The sequence below is a fragment of the Pelophylax lessonae genome (assembly GCF_965119305.1).
Source record: "Pelophylax lessonae genome assembly, chromosome: 6".
In the NCBI taxonomy this organism is placed as follows: domain Eukaryota; kingdom Metazoa; phylum Chordata; class Amphibia; order Anura; family Ranidae; genus Pelophylax; species Pelophylax lessonae.
The window spans coordinates 124,985,114-125,002,893 of record NC_138773.1 but is presented as its reverse complement, the minus strand read 5'-3'; the positions used below and the strand labels follow the sequence as shown (position 1 = coordinate 125,002,893).

Below are 17,780 nucleotides of genomic sequence, written 5' to 3'. Positions count from 1 at the left end.
GTGCAGCCCACTCTAGGAAGAGTCCTGGTAATTCCAAACTTCTTCCATTTACAGATGATGGAGGCCTCTGTGCTCATTGGGATCTTACAATGCTGCAGAAATTTTTCTGTACCCTTCTCCAGATCTGTACCTCGATACAAACCTGTCTGAGGTCTACAGACAATTCCTTGGACTTTATGGCTTGGTTTGTGCTCTGACAAGCAACGTTGACTGGGATCTTCTATGGACAGGTGTGTGCCTTTCCAAATCCTGTCCAATGAACTGGATTTACCACAGGTGGACTCCAATCAAGTTGTAGACACATCTTAAGGATGATCAGTGGAAACAGGATGCACCTGAGCTCAATTTTGAGTGTCATGGCAAAGGCTGTGTATAGGTATGTATATGTGATTTCTTTTTGTTTGTTTTTTTTTTTCTTTTTTAATAAATTGCAAAGATTTCAAATAAACTTCTTTCACGTTGTCATTATGGCGTATTGTTTGTAGAATTTTGAGGAAAAATAATGAATTGAATCAATTTTGGAATAAAGCTGTAACATAACAATATGTGGAAAAAGGGATGCGCTGTGAATACTTTCCGGATGCACTGTAAGTCTGGCAGAAGTCCAATACAGCTTACTATCTAAATAACACAATTTCTACAGTAAATGGTATAACTAAACACTAAATTGTGGCAATACATTGCAGCGACTTGAAAACTGCTAACCGGGATCAAAGTTGTCTGTAGGTGTTATGAAGTTTGCCAGTTGAGTTCTGAAATGCAAAACTTCCTATTTTTCTGATTTAATGTTTTTTTTTTTACTTTTTTTTTTTTTTTTTTTTTTTCATCCCCTGTGACAGGACCCAGTGTTGTTTTCTGGATCTCTCCGCATGAACCTCGATCCCTTTGAAAAACACACAGATGAAGAGATCTGGTCTGCTTTGGAGCTTGCTCATCTTAAGAACTTTGTTTCAGGTCTACCTGACAAGCTAAACCATGAGTGTGCAGAGGGTGGAGAAAATCTCAGGTGAGTGGGGGTGTCTGTCATTCACCACTTCCTCTGTTAGACTCTATAACATGTAAAATATTTCTCAGTGTGGCCCAATCAATGGTGTCCTTAATGCTGAGAAATACAGGCCATACCACCAGGGAGGCATGTGTTTGGCCCCAAATTTATTCTGCAGCAGAACTACCACCCCAAACATATAGCCAATGTAAGTAAAGCAGAAGGGGTCCTGGAAGTTATGGTTTGGCCCCCACAGAGCGCTGATTTCAACATCAAGGCTGTCTGGGATTATATGAAGAGACAGAAGGATTTGAGGCAGCTTACATCCACAGACCACAATATCTCTGTAGTTAATCCTCCAAAATGTTTTTGAACAGCCTGCCTATTTCAAAAACTGTGCAAGTGTAACTGGAGGAATCAGTGTCGTTTTGAAGGCAAAGGGTGGTCACACCTAATTTTGAATTGAGAAAAAAAATAAGATATGAACACTTCTATTTCTGAAAACATTCTTAATTTACAGCACCCCTTCCTTGCACAGTACCCTATGTGTGTATAAATTGGACAGTGGAGAAAATTATTATTTGATCCCCTGCAGATTTTGTACGTTTGCCCACTTACAAAGAATAAAGGGTCTATAATTTTTATCATAGGTATATTTTAAATGATTGAAACCGAATATTAACCAAAAATCCAGAAAAACGCCCTTGCAGAGGGTGCAGGGAAGATCCTGGCAGCATGCTGTAGCTGATGGTGACCATTTTCCCTTAGTCTAGCTGCTCTACGGTTGGCAGCCATGTTTGTGTAGCCCGATGATGTCACGGGGCCATTTTTCCTTAGACTGCTGGTCTCCGGTTGGTGGCCATATTTGTGTAGCATGATGATGTCACTGGGGCCATTTTCTCCTTAGTCCAGGAGATGCTGGAGATGACTGAAGCCTTGTGGTGGTGCCGAAGCTCCTCCTCTTACTCTTCCCCCTAAGTTTATTCTTCCTGTGCCTGGGGCATATGAACAGGGATTGCATCCATGATAATGCTGGTTTCGAATTCTCGGCACTCTTGCGGTCGGTAGAGTGAGTCCTTGTGGGTCCCTGTTATCTCTCTCTCTATCTGCTAATAGGTACCCTGAGCCTTGAGGGGATCCTTTAGTGGTGCCAAAAGATCATTTTTGTATTGCAAGGTCTTCCTTTACATCTGGAACCTCAGGGTCAAATCTCCCCCACTGACCCCCTTATGGAGGTGGCAGGTCCCTCGGAAACCCAGCTTCCCATGGTTGCATTGACGGCGGTTCTGCAGTCCTTAGTGTCCTGGGTGGGGGTCACGTGTGGGCAAAGGCACTAGAGGAAGTGTACCCCGCCTTCCCCTGCTCAGTCTGTGTTATCCGATGCTGAGCCTTAGCCGTGGTGGATGCAGGCTGTCCAGGGGAGGCTTAATATCACACCCCCAGATCCATCCGATAGTGAGGATGATTCCTCCATGGTCGCAGCAGCGAGTGAAAAAGCGCTTGTAGGTGCACTTATCAATGCAGTGCTTGAGACTTTCAAAATAGAGGATGCAGCTGATGTAGCCATGGATGTGGCTGTGTCGTTTGGTACGCATAAGTCACCTCGCACTCCAAAGGTGTTTCCTCATGCACCTTATTTTGACAGGTTTTCCTGTAAGGAATGGGAATAACCAAAGTTACCATTTGTGGTCCCTAAACGTTTTGCTGTACGTTACCCTTTTGAGGAGTCACTTTTAAAAAAGGGGACTAATCACAAGTGGTGGACCCTCCTTTTTCCAGGTTGAATAAAGCAACCATGATCCCAGTAGATGATTCACTGTCCTTTAAAGACCCGGCTGACAAGAAAGCGGAAGCTGTGGCATGCAGCATGTTTACTATGGCTGGTTCGGCATTGCGGTCAGTCTTTGCCTCAGCCCTGGTGTCTCAGACCCTAACTGAATGGGCCAAGCTTTTGCGCCGGACCTGGGGGTGAGCAGGTCCCTGCTGCTTATGTTGAGTCCATGGGCTGCAGTTTATTTGAGATGCAGCTTTGGAAACATCTGTGCTGTTCAAATTTTCTGTTTCAGCGGGGGTGATTAGGTGTGTGCTGTGGCTTAAGAATTAGTCCCCAGACCAAGCCTCCAAGAAAGCTCTATTTGATCTGCCTTTTCAAGACGATCGTCTGTTTGGGGCTACCCTGGATAACATCATTAAGGGTCTCATGGCAAAAGAGTACCTTCCTGCCACAGTCAAGGAAAGGGAAGGAGCCTTGTCACAGACAGGGGCCCTCCTTCTCAGCCCATAGAAAATTATTTTGTGCTTCTGGGATGGAGAATAAGGGAAATAGATCTTTCAAAGCTTCCCCGGGAGGTTCCAAGCAACTTTGGTCTGGTAAGCCTAAAGCTAGCTTCTCCGGACCCGCAGACAAGACCCCTTCAGCATGGGGGGACATCTTCGCTGGTTTCCGGCCCATGTATTTTTTTTTTGAACGTCAAGGAGATGTGCAAAATTTTTCTTTTGGGGGTACCCAGAAAGGGGGGAAAGTTTGTTCTTTTCAGGTTTTTTAGGTCCGGAGTCTCCTTGTGCGGATTTAATTCCTGCAAAGGTTCAGGGAATGTCTGAACTACCTAAGGTCCCCCCTATCCCTGTCCAGGGAATTTAATTACCTAGGTCTGATTTTAATTCTGACCAGGGTGGTCCTTCCTCTGAACAAATTTCAGGAACCGCAGGTCGTGATTTACGGGCTGCTGTTTCCCCTGATTTGTATACAGGTTCTGAGTCTAGTGGTATCCACCTTCAAGACAGTTCTGTTTGCACAGTCCTTCATGCAGCTCCTTTAGCAGGTTCGGCTCCACAGGAGGATACTGAAGTTTGTGGCGAGATCAATGGGTTCCTCTGGCAGACACCCCAGGCATCCAAGGGCCACGGTAAGGCCAGTATCCTCCTCAGCTTAGGCTTCTTCCGCAGTTCCTGCGAGGAATCAAGAGTGAGGATCTTTCAGCCATCCTGCTTTACAGTCGCTAGTTTTAATGGCGTAGCTATTGAAAGCCAGGTACTGAGGGATAGAGGTTTGTCTGGATCAGTGATCACTACTGCGGCAAAGGTAAGGAAGTCATCCTTCCAGCAAGATATACAATCGTACGTGGAAAGCATACATTTCTTTGTGTGACCCAATTGGCGCTCATCCTTGATCCTTTTCTGTGGCTCAGATCTTAACCTTTCTTAAACGGGGCATTGATCAGAAGTTGGCCTTGAGTACCATTAAGGGCCAGGTGTCTGCCTTGGCAGTCTTCTTTCAGCGACCCCTAGCCATGCACTCTTTAGTTTGTACCCTCATTTAGGGGGTTCGACATGTGGCTACACCTGTACAGTCTCTTTTGCCGCCATGGGATTTAAATTTAGTGCTTTCGATTCTCCAGAAACCTCCATTTGAGAATATTCGGGAGATTCCCTTGTCTACGTTATCCCAGAAGGTGACATTCTTGGGGGCTATTAACTCGGGCCGCAGTGTATCGAAATTGGCGGCATTATCCTGTCGCAATCCCTATTTGGTGGTCCATAGGAATAAAGTGGTTCTTCGTCCCTGTCCATCATTCCTGCCAAAGTGGTCTCTGACTTCCATTTGAATGAGGACATTGTGTTGCCTTCCTTGTGTCCCAAGCCCGCTCATCCCAAGGAAATTTCTTTGCATACCTCGGATGTGGTTCGTGCAATTTGGGTGTATCTGGCAGTTGTTACAGACACAGCAAAAAAAACAGGGCAAGCCGCTTCTTCGGCTACTATCTCCAGATGGATCAGACAGACAGTGACTCAGGCCTATTTCATTAAATGTCAGGTTCCACCTTTCCCTATCATGGCGTATTCTACTCGGGCGCTGGGTACTTCTTGGGTCTTCCATCACCAGGCATCAATATCGCAAGTTGGCAAGGCGGCCACTTGGCTGTCGGTTCATACCTTTACAAAATATAAGGTATATACTTTGGCATCTGTGGATGCTTCTTTTGGCCCCAAAGTTTTGCAGGCTGCTGTTTAAGAGGGGTGGTTACCTCTTGAGAGGTGTTTTTCTTTAAGCTTTTATTATTTCAGACGGGGCCCCTGTGACCCGGCTAAGGCTCCTGTGTCCTGGTTAACCACTTAAGCCCCGGAAGATTTCACCCCCTTCCTGACCAGGGGGTATTTTGCGATTCGGCACTGCGTGACTTTAACGGACAATTGCGCGGTCGTGCGATGCTGTATCTAAACGAATTTGGCGTCCTTTTTTTTCCCACAAACAGAGCTTTCTTTTGGTGGTATTTGATCACCTGTGCGATTTTTTGATCACGTGCTATAAACAAAAAAAGAGCGTAGATTTTGCAAAAATAGCAATATTTTTCACATTTTTTTATATGAAATTTCCCCCCCAAAAAAATGTAAAAATCAAAATTTTTAACATTTTCGGCCAATTTGTTTTATGCGACCTATGTTTGGTAAAAAAAAATCGCAAAAAGCGTATTTTGATTGGTTTGCGCAAAAGTTATCGCGTTTACTCACAAAGGGAAAGATTTTTGTCATTTTTGTTGTTTTTTTTTTAACGCGTAATGGCGGCGATCTGCGATTTTTTTTTTTGCGGTACTGCAACATTGCGGCGGACAGATCGGACCCTTGACTGACATTTTTGCCACTTTTGGGGTTACCAGTGACATTTCTACAGTAATCAGTGCTATACATATGCACTGTTACTGTAAAAATACACTGGCAGTGAAGGGGTTAACTTTTTTTGAAAGGGAGGGGCTATGTGTGTCCCTAGGGGCGTGTTTTCTACTGTGATTGGCTGTGGCTTCAGATGTATGAAGAGTGATCAACGGTTCTACATAGAACCGTATGATCATCCTTCATACACAGGGGAGAATGACAGGCAGCTTGTTTACACAAGCCGCCTGACTTTCTCCCTCTCCCCCGCCGATCGCAGAGTGACCGGCGGACATCGGGTGGGGGGGGTCCGTGACCACGCAGGAGCGGGAGCGTGCCTCCGGCAGCGCGCGCTCGCTCCCTAGACCCTCACAAGCTAGTGACGTAGCCCTACGTCACTTTGCCTGTGAGGAGCTGACCGCCGACGTAGATAGTCGTGCGGCGGTCGGCAAGTGGTTAAGGGCACTTATGTTTAGCCTTGGGTTGTTTTCCCTACCCCTCATTTTCCTTTTGGCACTGCTTTGGGACATGCCAGTAGTTATGATTTATGGAGTGCTGTGTCTGTCGATGAACGAAAGAGAAAATTCGATTTTCTCTTTCATTCATTGATGGACACAGCTCCCGATATTCATAACCATTGGGTTATACTGCCCCCTACAGGAGACTCTAGGCAGAAAAGAATTACACCCATGGGCAATCCCAGGGGGTATACTCCCTCTCTACAATAGCCACTAGTCAGGAGTAAGGACCTATTTCCTTGCTGGGATCTTTGGTCCTGGCAAAAAAATTTTTAGATAGAAACATTTTTTCTCCTGGATTTTTTGCAGTGAGATCTAGAATAAACTGCCGGACTGGGCGACAGGCTGGATAATCTAGATCCAGTGGTCACCCCAGTCTGGCCATCTCTGCGCTAGGTCGGCTGCAACATAGCGCCACTGGACAGGGGCTGGCCTGCGAGTTAAATGCCTTGCGAGATTGCATACGTCCGTGACTCGGCCCTAGTCGCAGCGTTCCTCCTGGCGGACAGCCCCCCATTTCGATGGAGAGGTGTTCTATCTGGAGCGGTGCCCGTCTGGTTCCTGGTATAGTAAGTAGCTGTCCCCCCTCCCCCTGGAGGGTTTTGGGGTGGACGTGGGCCCCTCCTTGGGACAGACAGACCCCTTGGTTCCCCTCCTTCCTGCAGTCACCCCCCTTGCCAAGTCGCTCATTCTACACCCCCCTCCATGCTGGGGCTATTTGGGGGGTCTGGCCACTTTCCTAGGATGGTGCTAACTTGCGATGGGGGCCGGGGAGGGTACGCCGCTGGCGACCGTTTGATTGTGCGGAGGGGTAGTTGTATCTTGTCGGGGGCTCCTGCTAGGGCTCCCTGTTCTGCCTGGATCTGTCATTGAGGCCTGGTCTTCCTCCTTGGTCCCTGTAAGCCTAGTGGTGGGGCACGGGCCGCCATTTTGTAATAGCGGCGGCCATGACAGTGGAGTCCTGTAGGTGGCGATCTCGGCGGTGGGAGCCCCTCCTCATCCCCTGGTGCTGACTCCTGGATCATTTTACTTCCTGATCGCCACACGTGTAGTGCAGATTATTCTGGTGGCTGCAGGTGCCTGATTCTGTGAGTGGTGAGTCTGGTGGGGTCCTCTCACACTCTGCTGAGGATCACTTGGTGCTTTGTGCCTGGCGACCAGGTTTTTCCCTTAACAGTGTTTAACACTTTTTGTGTGGTCCCCCTGGGGACTCATGGAGTCTTTGGCGCACATTTCCCCACCTAAAATCCTCTTTGAGGCTGCGGGGCCCTCCAGGTCTCAACCATCCATCCATGCACTGACTACGGTCCTGGAGTCCCTTGTGTCCCGGGTGGAGGTGGCTTGCGGGCGAGGGGCTAGCAAAAAGCACGCCCACCTTCCCCTGCCTCATCAGATTCTCAATCTGCCACCGCGGACTTGGGTCACCCTGCTGGGTCTGCAACCACGCGCCTGCAATCCTCTGATAGTGAGGATGAGTCCTCCACGTCTGGGACCACGCACAAACAGGAACTTGGTGGCTGCGCTGATTGTATCTGTGCATGAGACCCTGAAGATGGGGGACGCAGCTGAAGCTGCAATGGAGGTGCAGGTGCCCTTGGGCACTCACAAGCCATTCAAGCGCCAAGGATGTTTCCTTTCTCTGCCTATTCTGACAGAATTTTTGCTAAAGAGTGGGGATGACCAAAGCATTCCCGTGGGGTCCCTAAGCACTTTACTAGGCGTTACCCCTATGAGGTGTCCTTTCTTAAGAAGTGGACTGCGCCACCGTTGGTGGACCCTCCGGTTTCCAAATTAAATAAGGCAACCATGATTCTGGTTGAAGAGTTCCTGACCTTTAAGGATCCGGCTGACTGGAAGGCGGAGGCTGTGGCCCGCACTATGTACACTCTGGCTGATTCGGCAATGAGGCCAGTCTTCACCATTGCCCTAGTGTCGCAAACTCTGACTGAGTGGGCTAAGTTCCTACACCGTGACTTGGTGGGGTAACAGCTCCCCCCTGCTATTGCTGAGTTGGCAGACCAGCAGTTTATCTGTGATGCTGCTCCACTGATGGCTCGCCTCTCTATTTCGGCAGTGATCCTTCAACTTGTTTTTGGCTCAAGTGCTGGTCTGCGGATCAGACTTCAAAAAAGGCCTTGACTGATCTTCCTTTTCAAGGAGATCGCCTGTTTGGAGCTACCCTGGATGACATCATTAAAGGTATCACGGGGGGTGATATGTATTTTCTTCCGCAAGCTACTAAGGGCAAGGAACCTCATCGTATACGTGGGCCTTCCTTCTCAGCTCTCATAGAAAGTTTTTTCGTCCCTGAGGGTTGATTGACAAGGGCTCAAAGCCTTTCAGGGCCTCTTCTGGAGGATCCCAACAAACCTGGTCTGGCAAGCCAAGATCGGACTTCTCTAGACCCAGGGACAAGACTCCTTTTGCATGAAGGTGCGCCCTCACCCGTATGGGGGGTGAGGGGGACGTCTTCGCTGGTTTTCGAACCCATGGACTTCCCGGGTGCAAGACAAGTGGGTCCACTACAAGATTTGGTCCTTCGGTCCGGCTACAAGATGGAGTATCGCTCTTGTCCCCCGGAGAGGTTTTTTTCCTTCCAACTTGTGCCTGTCCCCAGACCGCTAACAGGGCCTGTTTGGACAATACAAGACCTGTTCCTTCAATGGTGATTGTCCTGGTTCCGACCTCAGAACATTTTCAGGGTTTTTACTTAAACTTGTTGCAGTTCCAAGAAAGGAAGGCAAAGTGCGTCTAATTCTGGACCTCAAGGTGCTAAACTGCTTTGTGCGGGTACAGAAGTTCAGAATGGAGTCCATTCGAATGGTGGTGGCATCCCTGCATCGGGGTTTTTCCTCGCCTCTATCGAGATCAAGGATGCCTACCTTAACAATCCAATATGTGCCAGTCCCCAGCGTTTTCTCCGCTTTGCTGTGGGAGAGGAGCATTATCAGTTTGTGGCGTTACCCCTTTGGTCTTGCATCTGCACCTTGGGTCTTCACAAAAGTTTTAACCCCGGTGCTAGCTTTGCTATGCCAACGTGGGATTGCGGTACTGGGCTGAGTGAATGATCTCCTACTGCGAGGGGAGTCTCCCTCTGCTCTGGTGGAGAACCTGGAGATAACAATATGAACTCGGCTGAATTTTGAATTTCCAGAAGTCTGCTCTGGCTCGGTCCATGAAGGCAGACTATCTGGGCCTGACTCTGGACTCGGTCTTTTCCAGAGTGCTCCTTCCTCTGGACAAACTCCAGAAATTATATATTAAAAAAGAATAGCGCACACATGCAAAAGAAATGACTATCAAATATGGAGACAATCCATAAATAAAAATGGGGATTTAGTCCCACCATATGGCCATATCGTGCTCAAGCCCACCACTGCGTCAAAGTACCCCATTATCAGTGGGTCCTACACTATCCATAAAAAAGGGGTGAATCCAGCCTCTCTTACCCTTGGAGACAACACTCCTTGCTGGGAAAGATGTGCTAATGCACTACAGGGGACTCCTCCTATATATATCACATCTTTCCCAGCAAGGAGTGTTGTCTCCAAGGGTAAGAGAGGCTGGATTCAGACTGCTTTAGAGTTGCTGGCTTTGACGGCTTGGCTGTTTAACGCCAGGGGTGCAGAAGGTTAGGGGTTTATCTGAGTCAGTGATTCCTACACTGTTAGGCTAGGAAGATCTACCATTGTATGTGGAAGACGTACATTGCCTGGTGTGAGTCTCTTGGGGTTCTTCCTCGCTCCTTCTTGGTGACTTGGATCATGACCTTCCTTCAAAAGGGGGGTGACAGAAATCGGCCTTGAGTACTATCCAGGGCCAGGTGTCGGCTTTGGCGGTCTTCCAACGACCTTTGGCCACACACTCCCTGGTGTGTGCCTTTCTTCAGGGTGTCCGACATTTGGTTCCACCAGTGCAGGCTCCTTTGCCGCCTTGGGATCTTAATTTTGGGCTTTCAGTTCTACAGAAGCCTTCCTTTGAAAATATTTGGGAGATTCTCATGCTTATGCTCTCCCATAAGGTGGCCTTTTTTTGTGGCTATTACCTCTGTGCCCAGGGTGTCGGAACTGGCGGGGTTATCCTGTTGTTCATAGGGATAAGGTGGTTAGTCGCCCCTGTCCATCATTCTTTCCAAAGGTTGTCTCTGATTTTCATTTAAATGAAGACATTATGTTGCCTTCACTGTGTCCCAGGCCTAAACCTCCAAAGGAAATTACCTTGCATGCCTTGGATGTGGTCCAGGCAATTTAGGTGTACCTTGCAGCTATGGAGTCTTTCAGGAATTCAGACTCTCTTTGTGCTAACGGATGGACCTCAAAAAGGGTTGTCCGCTTCCTCTGCGACCATTTCCAGATGGATCAGACAGACGATGGTTCAGGCCTATTCCGTCAGGGGTCAGGTTCCTCCTTTCCCTGTCTTTCGGTTATCAGGGGTCACTGACGCAGGTTTGCAAGGCGGCCACCCAGTGATGGGTGCACTCTTTTACGAAGTTTTATAAAGTTGATGTGTTGGCATCTGCGGATGCTTCTTTTGGCCGCAAGGTTTTTGCAGGCTGCTGTTTAAGAGCACCTGATCCTCTTTGAGGGTGTGTTTTTTTTTTCAGGTTGGCTCAAGTTGTTTTGGTTGAGCTCCTGTTGCCTGGTTGGCTAATGTTTAGCCTTGGGAATTTATTTTGTTGTTCCCACCCCTCATGTATAACACTGCTTTGGGACGTCCCAATGGCTATGAATATCAGGAGCTGTGTCCGTCAATGAGCGAAAGCGAAAATGGGATTTTTGACTTACTGTAAAATCCATTTCTCTGATGTTCATTGACGGACACAGCACCCACCCCTCTGTGGAGTTGGATTTCTACTGACACTACTTGTAACAAAAGAGAGTAGCTATAGCAGAGAGAGGGAGTATACCCCCTGGAACTGCCCATGGGTGTAGCCAGTATTCTTTTCTGCCTAGTATCCTACTCCTGTAGGGGGCAGTATAACCCAATGGTTATGAATATCAGGAGCTGTGTCAGTCAATGAACATCAGAGAAATGGATTTTACCGTAAGTCAAAAATCCCATTTTTGTGCTTACTGTTAAATCCATTTCTCTGAGTTCATCAACTGACACCGCACCCACCCCTCTATGGAATTCCGATACCTCTAATATTGCTTACTACTAAACTGATTATCAAGAGCAGATAGAGGGGTTATATACCAAGCTGAGGATGGCCAATGGGCATAGCCAAGTGTTTTTTGTTCTACCTAGTCCTACTCCTGGAGGAGGCAATATAACCCAGTAAAAATGTGGGTGTGCCCACACTTAGGAATAAATATATAATAAAGTAAGTAATTCCAGATGTTGGGCTGATGATGTGCCTTTTAAAAATGTAGCTGTGTAGGTATCTGCTCTGCTCCACTATGTGAATCAATGAACAAGTAAATATATAAATTAAGTGCAAAAATTCTATACCCAATATGCTAATATAAAGTGAATCCTCTTACTACTGACACAAATTTGTGCTAAAAGTGTCAGTACTATGGTAAGATCTGTGACACCATATTATGTGTAAATAAATACATAAATCACATATGAATAAATAAAAATAAATAGAATGTCAAGTGGAAATAGTCCTTATAATTTCAAGTTGATATCCATGCGTATATCTCAAATAAATTAGTTCATAAAAGTGCCAGTGCTTGGAATCCAAAAAAAACGTGAGTCACTTTGTGCTCCCCTCCTGTGTCCCCACTCACCGGAGCAAAAAAAAAAAAAACGGGCCTCTAATGCTATGCAAGCATTTACGGTGATGGTATAGATTCCTATCGTCCAGATTATACCAAATGCATATATCCAATGTCTTAATTGGATGCTGTGTAGGGTCTTATCTGTTTGGCTCCCAATGGAAGGTATCCATGCAATTGAAAAATAAATCTCCATGGTGTGATATTGTAGGCTTTATTAAAATATTAAAATCAGTACACTTACAAGTAAAATTGGGAAAATCAGCCTCTAAAATCACGTGGTGAGCGCCGCCTCGGCGTGCGTTTCAACCACCGGAAGTGACATCAGACGTTAGTTCCCCACTTTACGCGTTTTGCTCCTTCCACTGGGCGTCATCTGAAGCTCTTTTCTCCGTCTTGGTCTAACTCCCCTTCTCTCCCCAACTCCTGGTGGGAAGAGTTGCACTCCCAAGAGAAGGAAGGATTTTTCTTTCATACTATGTTATCCATTGTAATAGTTGAATGGACGTAGTAAAACATTCAGTGGTTATATGAGAAGATTCTGATTATGGCATCAAAATTGTATTTTCTGGCGTATAAGACTACTTTTGAACATAAAAAAAATTCCCCAAAAATGGGGGGTCGTCTTATACGCTGTGTATAATATCTCCAAGGTAACCTAAGTATAAGTATTACCGGTAGATGTAATCTCTCAAGACACTGGCTGTGTGGGAATCCTGTACCGGTAAACCGTAGCTTCGGCTACATACAGTGTACCGTGCTGAGCCAATCAGGGAGAGTGATGTATTCTATTATTGAATGCAAAGCCTGCTCGGATTGGCAGAGTAACATCAGCCCGCCTCTCTGACTCTGCCAATCCAAGCAGGCTTTGCATTCAATAATAGAATACATCGCTCACTGTGATTGGCTCAGCGCGGTATACTGTATGTAGCCGAAGCTACGGTACATACGGTATACCGGTACAGGATTCCCAAACAGCCAGTGTCTTGAGATTACATCTACTTGTAATACTTCTACTTCGGGTACCTTGGAGATATTATGAGAGATTACATGTATTACAGTACTTGGGGTACCTTGGAGATCTATGAGAAATCTGATGTTTTTCAATGGTGTTGCCTTGCTTCGGAAGGGGGGTAGTCTTATACGGCGACTATAGCCCAAAACCTATGTTTTAACTTGAAAATTAGAGGGGTCGTCTTATACGCACAGTCGTCTTATACGCCGGAAAATAGGGTACTCGTATCTGTGTTTCTCCTGAAGCGAACTACAGATTTTGCAAAATGCATTGAGATCGACATGGCACAGATTGATAATGACAGAGTATTAGAATGTCAGAAATGGATGGTTATATTTTGTATGTACCTATATTCCATTTTTTATTAATGAATTTATATTGTCAAGATTTTTTCATGATCCATTTTTATATGTATATTTCTTCATGCAATAAATTTATTATGTACTTTTATTGCCCGTTTAGTGTCTCCGTAAAGTCCTGTAGGGGGCAATAAAATGTGGGCTTTTAAATGGTGACTCCCAAATAATCGCACATAAATATTGGTATGACTTTTTTATATATGTATTACAAAAATCAGTTAAAAAAATACATATACATCATAGCTGGGGCAGAGAAAAAGTCCTCAAACATAAGAGATACAAAAAGGAAAATACAGTGCAGCGCTAAACATGAAATGTGACACAGTGAAAATGTCACAACCATGAAACCACTGATAAAATACAGTGAAAATACATAAATAATGAAAACCTAAATGTGAGTCCAGTGAAAATCACATTAGTGAACATGAAAATAAGTCCCATGTGAAAATGACGCATCCACAGACATCATAGGGTGGTAGTGAACTGAGAAGATCCCCACACTGGCATAATCTATATGGGTCATACAGGTTGAATAACATAATGTCCCCCAACGTGACTGGGTCACCGGATACTCGGAGGTAGGAGTCCCCACAGTTCTCCAATGAGATTGCCAGGAAATCCCATTCAAAGGTGTGTACATAGGGATAAACCAAACAACGCGAACATAGTGTAAAACTGTTATTGACAATTTATTAAGAATACAGAAGTACACTTACAAACATCCAGAAGAAAATAATGCAGTCAGTACAAAGAATGGCACTTGTGACGGCTGACGCGTTTCGTTATACATAACCTAATCATAGGAAGTTGCCTAAAAGAGACATATTTAAAGACAGGGAAAACACTATTATCCTGATACGCATAGGTATTACCACTAGATAGTTGCACACATTTTTCACAGTGTATTAGAACCACTTCTTCAAAGTAAATTAGTCCTCATCAGGCTTCACAGATGTCCATTAGCTATGAAAAGAGAAGGAAAAAAGACACTATACACATAATATATCATAGCGCCAGGGGTATATAAATGGGGAGAGGGGTTTTTTTTCAACCCCTTCCCCGCCCGCTCCCCTCCCTCTCCCCCCTTTATCCACCCCCTCCCTATGGGGTAATGCCTCTCTTTTTTTTTTTCTGGGGCAGAAGTTGATCTTTTACTTAAATCTGCATTGCTAAGAGCTAACTTGTGTAGAAAAGATCTATATTTTTTTATTATTATTGTTGTTATAATTATTGGCCTAAGTGAGCATTCCTAAATTTGCTTGTTTTACAGCATTGGCCAACGTCAACTTGTTTGTCTGGCAAGAGCACTTCTACGAAAGACCAAAATCTTGGTATTGGATGAAGCCACAGCAGCTGTGGACCTAGAGACTGATGGACTTATTCAGTCAACTATTAGAAAAGAATTTGAAGATTGCACAGTTATCACCATTGCACATCGATTAAATACCATCATGGATTACACAAGGTATAGCTTTGCACAATTTTTCATTCCTTCCTTCTATATCCCTGAGCCTCCTCTGTAAATAAACTAGTAACCTGTACACATTTTCAAAATGTCGCTTATGGAAATTTTTATGCACCAATGTTTGTCGCTGTTCCATGAGCGTGCGCAATTTGGAAGTATGACATGTTGGGTATCTGTTTACACAGCATAACATTATCTTTCATATTATAGAAAAAATTGGACTAACTTTAGCGTTTTCTTATTTTTTTATATTTAAAAAAAGTGTATTTAAAAAAAGTGTATTTTTCCCAAAAAACCCTGTGAGCTGAAATAGGATGGCACTGGATTTCTGGTGTTCTCAACAGTTTTTATTTTTTACATATCAAATAGGCATAAAAAATTCTTTCAGTTTCATATTTAAAGTAGAACTAAAGGCTAATGTTTCATGTTTGTTAGCGTAAGGGAAGGTTATACCCCTTATCAGTTTTCCCCAGTGGAAGACTTCTCTATTCCTGTTCTGGTGACAACCCAAAATTTAGAATGTTCTTTTTCTTTTGGTATAAAGGGTAAACAGGACAAATAAAGAGGCTGAATCTCCTCAATGGGGGCACAGACAGCATTAAAAACCTGACCGGTGTTCTAATCCCTCTCCACTCTGTCCAAATCAAAAAAAAAAAAGAAAGCAAAGAAGAAAAGTTTTTAAATTTGGGGTTCACATATACTGTATATGTTTTCTGTGGCATGTTGAATGGATACGCTACAAAGTTTCCCATTGATTTGTTCACTTCTGATAGGCATTTTTTGTTTCTCTATTTAGGGTGATGGTCCTGGATAAAGGTCAAATTGTGGAGTTTAATTCTCCAAGCAACCTTCTTCAGAAGAAAGGGTATTTCTACAATATGGCCAAAGACTCTGGATTAGCATGAATCTGTTACACTAGAACATCGTTTCTTTAGAGAAACACACTCAAGAAAAGACCGCTTTATTAACAAGGTGTTATACTGGACTGCTGTTAAACCCTCATTACCCACAAATATAGGCAGAGAAGATTGTAGACTCTGAATGCCTTTTTTTTTTCTTCTTTCTTCAGGAATATGTATGTTTTTCTGTGACTGAAATTTTCAGGCTCTCTTCACATATTCAATGTCCAGTTTTAGTTAGTTCAAGTTACAGTTAAGTTCCTATGACATGGCATGAAATAGTATGACCTCCTAGATCATTTTACTTGCTTGAAAGACATGCTTATCTACAATTTATTTAGTCTAAGTTCTAGACACTCCAGTTTGGTTTGATAAGGCATGTTTAACATCCCATTGTATATTCAGAAATTGCTGCTTCGCTGTGTTGCTAAATCTGATAGTATATTATTCTAAAAGTTATCAAAATATAATTTTCCAAACAAGCTAGCACTTAGAACATTTTGGAATTAAGTAACCTCCATCCTGTATATTTGTACTGGATTGCTTGATAATGTCATAGATACATTCTGCACTTTCCATTGTGTCACTATCCAAAAACTGCAGTAAGTATTCTGGGTAATACTGATTTTAGATGACTGCTTTTGATGGAACAATGGATACGTGGATGGCTTATTTATTAAGGAAATGCTGCAGACATTTTCAAAATGAATTAACTCCTAGTAACCAATTGGCAACTATCTCTTAAATAATCTGAATACAGTGTGAATGATTGCACTTTGCATAGCATTGCTGTTTTTCATTGCTATACTGAATTAGCGGATATGCTGATTTGTTGAAAGATTAGGCCTTAAAGCAGGCATGTCAGGGTAAAAGACAACCCTACAGGCCAGACTCCTGCAGTACAGGCTCTTATAGTCACCTCTGATGCAGCCCTGCTCCTTTCTTCCCTCCATTTCAGTGCTAAAGCCTCAATCTCTCTCTCTCTTCAGAATGTAATACTTCTGGGACTATCTTCAGCCATGTGCTGTGGTTTCTTACTTTGATCCCTACATCGCTGATGTAAGTCCAGACCCCTACGTCCTGTAGTTATGCAGGAACCATGAGACACAGCAGAGAACACAAGTACCCAACACTACTGGAAGTGTTGAATGCAAAAAAACTGATGAAGGCTGCAGCACTGGATAGAGGGAGGACAGGAAAAAAGTCTAAAAGGTAAATATATAACCTATTCTACTGCAGGAGGCTAGCTTTAAGAAATGGTGTTTTAGCCTTTTGTAGCCTAGCCTAAGGTTATTACAGAAATATATACTATAAGGTTGGCTGAATAAGTAATCAATAATACTGAATTGTTTGTCTTTCTTGTGTATGGATGACGTGCAGTTTGAATGCCAAATCTTTGTACTCTTACAAATACTGCATTTACGAACACACTTCGGCCTCAATCAGATGAGTGCATCTTGCGTCACACTGAAACAGGAAAAATACTTCTACATGACTGTTATGTACATATATTTGTACTCCGTGGGACTACAGAGCTTTTCATTTATTACTATGGCACAGTGTTCCTGCTTTTTATTGTTCTGAAATGCAGCCTGCAACATCTTTTTATCAAAGGGGAAAACAAACAATTTCAGTTTATAAAGATGCAGAGCACAAATGACATATCCGACCCCCTAGACTTATTTAACTTTCCAGTGTCTTGTGTGCAGTACTTTGGCGGGTATTCCATATGTTCCACAAAGAACTGACAAGCTTTTCAAGGCAAACCTCAGGTAAAATGAAATACTTCTGTTTAACACATACCAATAGAAAATGTATATTTCAAAGTGAGAAGAAATGTTATTTTTATTGGTTACATGGAAACAGCAAAACTTTTGTACTTAAAAAAAAAAAAAAAAAAAAGGGATAAAAGTGTTTTTTCCTCCTTTATACTCCAACAACCTATAAAATAAACCTAAAGTTTTATTTTATATGTTAAAATATATGTATGGATGATGGCTATGTACTGTGGTGGCACACATCTTTGTGGTTAAAGCAGATGTAAACTGCTGCTGTTAAAAAAAATAAAATAAAAAAAATCACATATTAGCACATTATGGAATACTTACTTTAGAACTAAGCCCTCTCGTGGCATGCTGTCACCGCTGAGAGGGCGGACATCTTCCCCTG

General features: G+C 44.0%; 1 protein-coding gene across 2 annotated transcripts in view; it reads left to right on the top strand.

Moving 5' to 3' along the window:
* ABCC1 (ATP binding cassette subfamily C member 1 (ABCC1 blood group)) overlaps positions 1-16,125 on the top strand; it is an 891,484-nt gene extending 875,359 nt beyond the window's left edge. For both annotated transcript variants that reach the window (XM_082260033.1, XM_082260032.1), the window contains 3 exons: positions 840-1,006; positions 14,518-14,712; positions 15,509-16,125. In XM_082260033.1, the coding sequence (XP_082116159.1) occupies positions 840-1,006; positions 14,518-14,712; positions 15,509-15,617 (471 nt within the window). In that variant the 3' untranslated portion in view covers positions 15,618-16,125. The remainder of the gene's footprint in view (positions 1-839; positions 1,007-14,517; positions 14,713-15,508) is intronic.
* The last annotated feature ends 1,655 nt before the right edge of the window (positions 16,126-17,780 follow it).